Raw genomic sequence first — 12,310 nt, 5'->3', positions numbered from 1 at the left:
GTGAAAACCTGTTACATTTACTTGTCCTACCCAGATTTTTATTTTAAAAGACACATTTTATTATAAAAGTAGCATATATTCAGTATTTCATTTATACATGTCATAAAAGAAAAAAAAAAAAAAGGCAGATGATGCCCAGTTAGTAACAAATAATGAAGAGCAGACCCTTATCACTGTAATGTAAGCATTTGTTAAAACTGAAGGGCAACAAAGACATCTTCTGGACATCTTAAGAACTGCACAATTGTTTTCTAAACAAAGGATTTTATTTCTACCTTAAGAGTAACCACACATTGAGAAGTATAAAATCAACTTTTATTAGGTTTGAAATTTTAAATATTACATAATTTAATTACAAATATAAAACATTTAAAGAAGAAGAGATACAAAATAGTTGCATACAATTGGAATTATTTTCCAAAATATCTTCAAAACTATTTCTAGATAGATTATAAAATACAAATATTTTAGTAAAATTAATTTATTTTCAGGTAAGGAACATAAAATATATGAAAACTATATGCAATGTTGAACTAATACTTGAAAAATTTAAATAGAATAAGTTATAAATCATGGAGCCCATTTATATCAAAATATGATTGGTAATTTAGTCATTAATTAATTGGAAGAACTGTATTTAACAAACAAGCACATAAAAAATCATATTTGATTGATTTGTGATATGAGCTAGTACTATGCAATGTAATAATTTAGAAAAATTATTTCCAGTGAAATATATCAGGGGTCCAAATTTTAAATGTCTACTCAGTTTGAATATGTGTTCTTTTTAGCCTAAAACCACTTGTAAAATTATAACACTATGGGCACAATGAACATATTTTGTGTATGAAACAGTTCTCAGTTATTCTTAGAGCATGAATGACCGGTTACACTCACATTTAGTCCCCCTTCAAGAACTACTGACGCCTCTAAACAATTCTTAGGGCAGACCTGATTTGAGGATTTTTTTCCAAGTATAGTCCTAAAAAAACAAATCTGTGATTCAACTAGATAAACTCAACTTGCTTTAGTAATAGTTGTATTTGGTAAAAACTGTATACTTTAGTTTATCCAAATGAATAGATATTCTACAAATGAAAGTATGCTTATTCCTTAAAATGACATTTCTTAGTATCTTTATATGATAGGCCATAACAAGATTTTGTAGCTAAAGCCTTCCAATACCAGGACTAAATAATTGAGTCTTTGGACTTTATGTTATTTGTACCTTTTCAAATTGTTGTATGATGTAACAGTTAATGATTTTTCAACATAGAAATTCAAATGAATAATTAAGATAACCACAAAGTTTAAGAGAGGGGAATATTCACTAAGGATGACAAAGATTATCTTCACATGAAACTGAAGTGCTTCAGTAACATAAGTAACACGATTATCTTATTTTTTTTCACTGACATTGCTAGTTTTTGCACAACTACTAAACAGAAATAGGTTTCTTGCTGTATGTTCATTTCTCTTTAGGTAGTTACATTCTATTTGATCTTGGGAAGTATCTGCCAGGAATTCTGTCAATAAAATATTTGAGTCAAATAATGGTGACAATTTTTTAATGGATCAGATAACTTAAGGTAATTCTGCAGTAAATAATTTCTGTATTTATTTTTATCCTCATTCAAATATATTTTTCCATCTATCCTCAGACATTGTGGGAGGAAAGAAAGAAGGGAGAGATAGAGATAGAGATAGAGATAGAGATAGAGATAGAGATAGAGATAGAGAGAGAGAGAGAGAGAGAGAGAGAGAGAGAGACATCAGTGTAAGGGAGACATCAACTGGCTGCCTCCAGCACGACCCTGACCAGGGCTGGAGACGAACCACAACTGAGGTGCGTGCCCTTGACCGGAATCGAACCTGTGACTCATTGGTCTGTGGTTCTAACCGTTGAGCCAGACTGGCCAGGGCAATTTCTGTATTTTATATGCGTAAAGTTAAAAAAAACATACAAAAGCCCTGGCCAGTTTGGCTCAGTGGTTAGAATGTCGGCCCATGGACTAAAGAGTCGTGGGTTCAATTCCAGTCAAGGGCTCATGCCTCAGTTGTGGTTCGTCCCTGGCCCTCATCAGGGTCTTCTGTGGGGCAGCCAGTGGATGTGTCCCTCTCACTTTGATGTTTCTCTCTCTCCCTCTCTCCGACTCTATCTGAAGATAAATGGAAAAATATCCTCAGGTCAGGATTAAAAAAAAAGACATACAAAAGAGAAAATGATCCTAATTTTGGCTATGCAAAATAGGATTATCCTGAGGGCTCAGTGGTAGACGTGACTGATTACAGCAGGAAAGTCAGTACAGCAAGAGCCACCAGGTGCTAGATCTGCTGCTGAGTAGGTCACTCTAATAGATGAGCCTCTCGGCTTTCAAGAGGCTGGTGGACAGTTAACAACTGGAAATCAAGGCAAATAGGTTTTGAGCAGCAGAATAAATTCTGAATGAGAAGTCGCAGGCTTTTCTACTACTGGTATCTAGGCATTGAAATGGTGTCTAGGGCTAGAGTCCAGATGGCAGGAAGGGCAAGTTGGGACTATAGTAGAGAGTTGAAGAATCTACAAAATTCTTGGTCTTTGTGATTTCAGAGAGTTGAATTTATCTATTGCTTAAAACATAAGTGAACTGCTTTGCATATTCAGCAGGTAGAAGTGTCTTGGGAGAGAATACATTTAAAGGTAGTTCCCATGTAATTATTTCAGTTTTCTCTCACGTAAGTACTAGGTGAGCACTATTCTACTTCGACAGTCATTTCTAAGCCGTTTTGAATTATGATGTAAATATACCAGACTTCAGAAAAGTTTTGGTGAATGTATGACAAGAAGCCCTATGCTATCTGACAGTTTTTCCCAGTGCTCAGAATAAATATGTAATAGTACATAACAATATTTTCTATTTTTATACATGAATAGCAGGTTTTTTTTTTTAATGATGGAAATGATATTAAAACACAGAACAGCTTTACCTTCCCTCATCTTGGTTGTTTTGGTACATTTGTGTAGCTGGAGATGCCATATTCTGATGTGATAAAAGAGACGGAGAGAGATTTATTCCTCTGAGTTGCCGAAAAGCTATTTCTGCATGAATGCTCCGAGGATTATTTGTCAGAAGCCCTGCATTCTTGTTTTTTTGGTCTGAAATTAAGAATTATGAAACAATGACAAACATTAAGTAATAAAATAAATGATAAAAATTTATTTGCCCTAGCCCTGGCTAGTTTGGCTCAGCAGTTAGAGCATCAGCCCAAGGACCAAAAAGTCATGGGTTCAATCCTTGGCCCCTACTGGGTCATGCAGGAGGCAACCAATCGATGTTGTCTATCACATCGATGTCTCTCTCTCTCTCTCTCTCTCTCTCTCTCTCTCTCTCTCCCCCCCCCCCCCTTCCTCCCTGCACTCTATCTAAAAAGTCAATAGAAAATTCCTTGGGTGAGGATTAAAAAAAAAAAAAATTGTCCTTCAGCTGAATGTATACTATACATATTTCAAAACAAGAATTACAATTTTTTAAATAAATATAGAATTGGAATATATTTCTAGCACTTAATGTGATGTTCAGTTTTATTGTGCAACAGTGGCCTGAGGCACTGTGGGATGTTAAAAGCAATGGAAGAGATAAGTAGTTACTCAGAGAAGGAGTAACTACTCCCATTTTCACCAAAATGGTAGCCAGTGAAGATATGGAATTAGGGGAAAGGTTTCATCTAAGCCTGAATTAAAATGTACATAATAGAATGAACCATTTCTATGCCCTGTCCTTGTAATATACTTTCTCCTTTAGAGCTCTACCTCTTGAAACTCCCACTAGTATGTCTTCATGAATATTTTACTTATGGTTTCAAGGATAAAGTCGGATCTTTTCTTTCTAAGATATCCTTTGTACCACAAGTCTTGTTATCAATATTTCTAAACCTTTGTTTTCTATTTTTAGCAGGATGTACTAATGAACTAGACTTAGTTGTCATTTGCTATGAAATAAACAAAACAAAATGAAAACTTTGAAAAAAATGTCAGGAATTGTGCAAGTATTGCAAAGTTCAAATTGTGAGCAAATGTTTAGTTACAACACATTAATAGTTGAGCAGAACCAAAAAATACTATGGAATGGCCACATGAAACTTGAACAAACATGCAATTTTAAAATGTAAATTTAAAACATTCCATTAGAAGTTAGAGTTTTGTTTTAAATGAAGTGGGTTTTTGTCCTTTTTTTGTTTAACATTCACTCTGAAACTGTCAAAATACCTTCAATTTCAGTATTTAAAGTGAAGTCAGATCCCAAGTAATGGCTAAGTCCACCAGGCAGAATTATATTTGTTATCTTTATGGGAGATGCTTTCACTTGGCCAAATGATCCACCATCCACAGGAGAGTTGGCAACAGGAACGAACTACAGAATAAAATAAAAACAACTAAGAACTCTCACCTCCAAAACTCAAATCAACAGGTTTAGTTCTTATCACAAGCCCTACTTGATAATAAAAATTTTTTAGGTCATGACTTCTATACTTGCCTAAAATCAGGGTTAGTATGAGGCAAAAACTGTGAAACAGTCTTTGGGTCTTTAACCTCCCACAGAACATTGCATTCTGTCTTTTCAGATGCATTGTATTCATCACTAGATCCAGTGTGATGGCACCGTCTCCTTTCCATATGGTCTTCACAAGGAAAATGTAGAATTAAGAAAATAAGAATTAGGCCTTTCCCCCTTTGTAAAGTTTGTTCTTTTTTTCTGAACAGAAACTTCTGGACAGTAGGAGCATATCTTTTACATCTTTGTGTTCCTCACAATACCTCATCAGGAGCCTTGCAGTCAATTAGTTTAAAAAAAAAAACAAAAAAACAAATAAAATGAGGACTAAGAAAAGCATCTTATAACAATCACTTTTAATGAATGTGTTAACCCTCTAAATAGTGTTTACCTTTTAAGTTAATTGAGGATTAAGAGGCTTTTTAAAGAATTTCGGGAATCAATGAGTAGAGGAGGGAGACTCTTCTTTACCCTAGGAATTTCTGCTTACTCTGTCTGCATTAAGACTGATCTTGTTTATATTTAAAAAAGTAAATTCTGAATATATGATTTAACTTATTTAGAGGCATAGGCTTTTGCCATTTGTATAAAATTACAGCAAATATTACCAAGAATGTAGCTTTGTAATGAACACTAAGACATCAGGCTTTTACTGAAGCTCGCAAGTCCCAAATTCCCTAACTAATTCCTCTGTGGGACTCTCTTCCCATCACAAATGTAGAATGTGGTCAAATTTTCTTCTGAAACCAAAGTACCGAAAATGTTCTGGTTTAAAGGACAACTTTAAATTACATTTATTTTTTCTTTATTTGCAGTTAAAAAAGAAAGAACAGCAGCAACTTCAAGAAAGAAAAATACATTAGATAATTGATAAACGTCAAAAGTATTTTTGTGTCTCCTAAACAGCTAAAAGAACTAATGGCTCAGTTTTGTTCTAGCCATGAAAATAAAAATTATTATTGAATCTTAAAATAGGTTTCCCTAAAATAAAGACTTCAAATATCCCCTTTATTTTACTAATCATATATAGATACATTTTTAAAAATTAAATAAAATACTTAAATATAGAATAAGTTGACATATATAAGAAGTTCTTACATATGGCACTGATTCAAATGGCAAGAATATGTATCTAGAACATCATGGCATAGTAATGGAGAAATGAGTTCACTATGTGAGACAAAGAAAAGAATAGCCAAAAAGCAAACAAACCATCTAGTGAAATACTCATCATTGACTAAAATTTGAGTTTATGTACTTTTTTTTTTGCTATATTAAGTCAATTAATAATATATATGGAAATTGTGGTTTTTAAAGTTGCTCCAAGTAATTTCTTTATATGTAATTTAGTGCATTTATATGTAATTTCCCAAATTTAATCAATATTACCTTAAAATAGAATTTATAAATTTTAATGTGACAATTTTTGTAGGTCTCTCACTGGAGTCCTCACATATATAGTGTGTTAGGCCGAACACCCCCAACCCCACCGGTGTCCACGTCCTAATCTCCAAAACCTTTGAATACATTACCTTACATGGCAAAAGGGACTTTTCTGGCATAATTAAATTAAGGATTTTGAAGTGGGGAGATTATCTTGGTTTATCTAGGTGGGCCCAATACAATGGTAAGAGTGAGAGAAGATGTAATTTAATGATAGAACCAGAGGTCACAGTGCTGCCAGTGTCCGAAGAGGGCCATGAGCCAAGGGATGCAGATAGCCTCTAGGAGTGAAAAGACAAAACAAATCCTCTTCTGGAGCTTCCAGAAGGAATGCAGCAGCCCTGCCAATACTTTTGATTTTAGCTCAGTAAGACTGATTTTTGGACTTGATCTCCAGAACTGTAAGATAATAAATTTGTGTTGTTTCAAGCCACTATATTTAAGGTAATTTGTTACAACAGGAAGAAACCAAAGTATTCCTTAGTTTTCCACTTCTTGAAGCAAGAAGTGACTTGCTCCAGAAATATAAAATAGAGAAAGGAAAAGGAGGCTTAAATCACTGAACTAAATTTTATTTATTTGTTCTCTTTTGAAAGACTGGAATCTGTGACAATAATATCAGTAGATGACATTACATGGGGCTCTTTCTTGGATATATCATACAAATTAGTAGCTAAGATTTTCTTCACAAAACAGTTTTTAGAATAAATTTTTGGAGACATAACCCACAATGAACCAATTTCCTTGGTCTCATCTAGATAATCTTTATTAACATTGTACAACATTAAGTCTCACAGGCCTCCGTAGCTACTTTGACCTATAATAGAAGCCTTTTGGTTAATCAGAAATGTCAAGATTAATTTTTTAAAAATGGGGGAATAGTTAAGAATTATATGTAAAATTCATATTTCTTTTAAAAAATTGTAAAACATAAAAATACATTTACTCGACAATCTTTTGATGAAGAGTCAAGGCCTTTTTTTGTAAGCAAGAATCCTTGATTGGTATTTTATCTGATTGTTCTTGGATAAATCCACACTTAAGGTTTTGCCTACAATTTCTAGTTTTAGTTTCTTTGAAGTAGCAAGAATTTAAAGGTATTGGAGAAAATTTGAACACAGGAAACTGTCTATATTTTAAAAATAATTTTCCCACATATTTTGACTAAATTTTTATAATTTTCTCCCATATTTTACCATATTTAACTCCCAACCTAATTTGATGTGTGTGTGTGTGTGTGTGTGTGTGTGTGTGTGTGTGTGATATTAATCTTTATCCAGACTTTCAAAAGTATCCCATTTGGTTTCCATAGAAAAAGAGAAATAATAACTTAAAATTTGCATTCATACTGTTTATTTAAAACAAGAGAAGTAATATAAAATTGTGAAAAAACACAGCCAACTCTTGAAAAATATGTGAATCTGTTGCTGAGGGAGTCTAATAGTATAGGATGTTCAGTGTGCTCTGGGATTTAGTTTGCTTTACCAAGGGAATGGAGAGTCTCAGGTAATCTAAGTGAAAACATCTACAATAAGTCTCATTTGTTTCCTCAGTATAACTTTTTAAAACATTTATCTTGCCCTGGCTGGTTTGGCTCAGCAGTTAGAGCATTCACCTGCAGACCAAGGAGTCCTGGGTTCAATTCCAGTCAAAGGCACGTACATACCTCGGTTGCAGTTAGTCCCCGGCCCCAGTTGGGGTCGTGCAGGTGGCAGCCAATTGATGTGTCTCTCTCACATCGATGTTTCTCTCTCTCTCTCCCTCCCAGCCTATCTGAAGATAAGTGTAAAAATGTCCTCGGGTGAGGAATTAAAAAATTTTTTTTATCTTTATTGTTGTAAGTATTACAGATGTCCCCCCTTTTCTCCCCCACTGACCCCCTTTATTCTACTCCTGCCACCCCTCCTTTCCCCTGCCCAGGCCTTTACTGCACTATGGTCCATGTCCATGGGTTATGCATACATTCATATAAATTCTTTGGTTATTCTCTTCCATGCACTGCCCCCCCCCCCCTTCCCTCTGAGAGTCATCAGTCTGTTCCATGCTTCCATGTCTCTGGATCTATTTTGTTCAGCAGTTTATTTTGTTCATTAGATTCCACATATAAATGAGATCATGTGATACTTGTATTTCTCTGACTGGCTTATTTTGCTTCACATAATAACCTCCAGGTCCATCCATGCTGTTGCAAAGGGTAAAAGATTCTTCTTTTTTTATAGTCGCATAATATTCCATTGTGTAAATGTGTCACAGCTTTTTTACCCACTCATCTACTGATGGGTACTTGGGCTATTTCAAGATCTTAGCTATTGTAAATAGTGCTGCTATGAACATAGGGGACATATATTCTTTCTGATTGGTGTTTCAGGTTTCTTAGGATATATTCTTAGAAGAGGGATTCCTAGGTCAAATGGCAATACTATTTTTAATTTTTTGAGGAAACACCATAGTGTTTTCCATAGTGGTTGCAACAGTCTGCATTCCCACCAGCAGTATTCTAGGTTCCTTTTTTTCCACATCCTCATAACAACTAATGAAGTTGAAGCAGTAATAAAAAAAACTCCCAGAAAACAAAAGTCCCAGACCAGTGCTTCACAGGGGAGTTTTACCAAATATTCAAAGAAGAATTAACACTCATCCTCCTCAAACTATTCCAAAAAATTCAAGAGGAAGGAAGACTACAAAACTCTTTTTATGAGGTCAGCAAAATCCTAATTTCAAAACCAGACAAAGGCTCTACAAAGAAAGAAAATTATAGGCCAATATCCCTGATAAATATAGATGCCAAAATCTTCGATGGCAAGAGCATACAATGGAGTAAAGACAACCCCTTTAATAAATGGTATTGGGAAAATTCGACAGCTACATGCAAAAAAAAAATGAAGTTAGACCATCAATTTACACCATATACAAAAATAAACTCAAAATGGATAAAAGATTTAAATGTGACTGGTGAATCCATAAAAATCCTAGAAGAAAATATAGGCAACAAAATTTCACATATCACACACAACAGAATTTTCACTGATACAACACCTAAGGCAAGAGAAACAAAGGAAAAAATAAACACATGGGACTACATCAAACTAAAAAGCTTCTGCACAGCAAAAGAAACAAGCATCAAAATGGAAAGGGAACCCACTATATGGGAGAGCATAATTGCCAATGATACATTAGATAAGGGAGTTAATCTAAAAAATATATAGAGTACTCATAGAACTCAACAAAAGGAAGACAAAGAACCCAATTAAAAAATGGGGAGAGGACCTAAACAGACACCTCTCCAAACAGGACATACAAATGACCAAGAGGCATATGAAAAAATGCTCAACGTCACTAATCATCAGAGAGATGTAAATTAAAACAACAATGAGGTATCACCTCACACCTGTCAGAATGGCCGCCATCAGCAAATCATCAAACAAGTGCTGGCGAGGGTGTGGAGAAAAGGGGACTAGAGTACACTGCTGGTGGGAATGCAGACTGGTGCAGCCACTGTGGAAAACAATATGATGTTTCCTCAAAAAATTAAAAATTGAACTGCCATTTGATCCAGTGATCCCAATCCTAGGAATTTATCCTAAGAACCCTGAAATACCAATCAGAAAAAATATATGTACCCCTGTGTTCATAGCAGCATTATTTACAATCATTAAGATCTGGAAACAGCCAGAGTGTCCATCAATAGATAAGTGGATAAAAAAGCTGTGGTACATATACACAATGGAATACTACGCAGCTGTAAGAAAGAAAGATCTCTTATCATTTGAGACACGGAGGGACCTGGAGAATATTATGTCAAGTGAAATAAGCCATTCAGAGAAAGACAAATATCACATGATCTTACTTATTTGTGGAATATAATGAACAAAACAAACTGATGAACAGAATGGACTCAGAGACATGGGTGTGAGGTAGAGATTAACAAACCTCAAAAGAAGTGGGTGGGGGGAGGGAAGAGTTACATCACAGAATTTATATGCATGTATGGGTAACCAACAGACACAGACAACTGTGCTGGGGGTGGGAGAATCAGGAGGAGAGTGTCACTGGGGGAAAAAGGAGAACCATCTATAACAAACATAAATTAATTAAAAAACAATTTAAAAAATCCTCAACAAAATATTAGCAAATCGGATCCAGCATTATATTTAAAAATTTATTCACCATGACCAAGTGGGATTTATCCTAGGGATGCAAGGTTGGTAAAATATTTGCAAATCACTAAGTGTGATACATTACTTAAACAAAATGAAAGATAAAAATCAAATGATCATATTAATAGATATATAAAAAGCATTCAACAAAATCTAACATCAATATTTTATAAAACACTCTCAACAAAGTGGGAATAGAGGGATCATACCTCAACATATATGACAAACATAGAGCAAAAAATCATACTCAATGGGCAAAAACTAAAGCATTGTCCTTAAGAACATGAACAAGACAGGGATGCCCACTTTTGCCACTCTTTTTCAACACAGTACTGGAAGTCTTAGTTTTAGTATTGGAAAGGAAGAAGTGAAACTGTCATTATTTGCAGATGACATGATACTGTATGTAGAAAACCCTAAAGATTCCACCAAAAACCTACTAGATTTAATAAATGAATTCAGCAAAGTAGCAACATTAACATCCTCAATATAGATTTTAAAAGTAATCTTTGTTTGCTAAGGCCCATGGCTGTCTGGCTTTCACTTACATTAGAAGCTGACTTACATTTTCACTGCCCCTCACCCTACCCCAGTCCAAGTTTTTGTATCTCAATCCTCTTAACTGGTTTCCCTGTCTCTAGCTTCTTCTCCCTATATCCTTGCAAAGGCACAGCTCTAATAATGCTGCTCCTTTTCTTTTTTTTTTTTTTAAAAAACAAACATAGTTTCCCCCTGGCCAGTTTGGCTCAGGGGTTAGAGTGTCGACCCTCGGACCAAAGAATCGCGGATTTGATTCCGGTCAAGGGCATATACTTCGGTTGTGGTTTGGTCCTTGGCCCTGGTTGGGGTTGTGTGGGAGGCAACCAATTGATGTCTCTCTCTCTCGCATCCATGTTCACCTCTCCCACTTAATTGGAAGATAAATGGAAAAGTATCCTCAGGTGAGGATTAAAAAAGCAAAAATAACTTTTCTGTGTTAAATTTAGTCTTTGGAGGATGGTCAATGATAGAATTTCCTAATTATATGCTTTGGTGGCTTTTCTCTCTCCAATCTCTTTCCTACCATGGTCAGATACCTTTTTAGGGTTCATCAGTAAAAGGCCCAATTATTCTGCCAATATACAAAAAAAAAAAAAAGAGGTTCATATATCTCCTTTTAGATGAACTACACAGTCCAGAGAGTTGAGGTTAGAATTCTTTCCTTCCCTTCCTATCTGCTAAGTGGAAAGAGTTTTGTTAGTTTCTGTTTATAAAAGTGTTACGTTGTAGTTTCTTACCGTCTAGCATTATCAGATATGTTGAGCAAGAGGCACACATATTTTAAATAATATGCTTTATGCCAAAATATATTATTAGAAAAAGGAGCTTCCCTGGAACGCGCACACACGCATGAGTGTGTACTGTGCTCTAGTCAGCCGATCAAGCCATTGATAGTAATCACTAAAAAGATACTAAATAATCTGCAAAAACATCATAGCCTAGGTTTACATATCTAAGTAAAAATGCACAAGATAGAATGTTCATTTATAGTAATCTATATATTTTAAAGTAAAAAATATAAATAATTATTACCGAATTTTTCTTTGCTTGTAGTTCAGAGAAGTGAAATTCAGCTTTTGCCCTATCATCTGAATTCACAGGAATTCCATCTAACATCTGTAAATTAGGTAGTCGAAATATGAGCATGTGGCGATGTAGCATTTTTCTACAAATCTGAATAAAGATAAAAATAATGTATTCCTTAAGAAAACCTTTTATTTCAAAGTTTAACCTTTATAGAGAAGGAAATTTAGCGTGGCAGCAAAGAGGCAGATAACACAAATATGAGCTCCCTTTTTGAAAGATTTGTCAATTTTCTGTTATGATAAATGAAGATAAAATTTTTTCTTTTATCTAACCAAGGCTACCATTTGGAGGTTTAGTCTTTTTTTTTTTTTAGAGTAAATATATATAATATTGTTCATTAACTCGAGGCAATCCCAACTCAGGAATAAGTTTATATTATAAAAATTCACTTGTAAGTAATTAGTTTGAAACATATTTTCCAATAGGCACTATCCAATTTAATTCAAAACTCATCTATTGAATTGTATGATCCATCACTTCATAGTGCCAAACTACTCTTAAAAATATTTGCATATGTGCATAAGAAGGTGTATGGAAAGAGTTAACATAGTG

The 12,310-nt window shown here is 34.5% G+C and overlaps 1 protein-coding gene across 1 annotated transcript in view; it reads right to left on the bottom strand.

Annotated features, from left to right (window-relative positions):
* Positions 1 to 304: 304 nt before the first annotated feature.
* LRRC9 (leucine rich repeat containing 9) overlaps positions 305 to 12,310 on the bottom strand; it is a 127,657-nt gene continuing 115,651 nt past the window's right edge. Inside the window, exons 29-32 of the mRNA XM_036280590.1 lie at positions 11,705 to 11,845; positions 4,247 to 4,391; positions 2,968 to 3,136; positions 305 to 1,526 (exon numbers count right to left, since the gene is read on the bottom strand). Coding sequence (XP_036136483.1) covers positions 1,487 to 1,526; positions 2,968 to 3,136; positions 4,247 to 4,391; positions 11,705 to 11,845 — 495 coding nt within the window. The 3' untranslated portion in view covers positions 305 to 1,486. The remainder of the gene's footprint in view (positions 1,527 to 2,967; positions 3,137 to 4,246; positions 4,392 to 11,704; positions 11,846 to 12,310) is intronic.

The sequence above is a fragment of the Molossus molossus genome, unplaced genomic scaffold, assembly GCF_014108415.1.
Source record: "Molossus molossus isolate mMolMol1 unplaced genomic scaffold, mMolMol1.p scaffold_m16_p_1, whole genome shotgun sequence".
NCBI classification, from domain to species: Eukaryota; Metazoa; Chordata; class Mammalia; order Chiroptera; family Molossidae; genus Molossus; species Molossus molossus.
The sequence above is the reverse complement of the archived record's forward strand: the minus strand, read 5'-3'. Positions and strand labels throughout refer to the sequence as shown.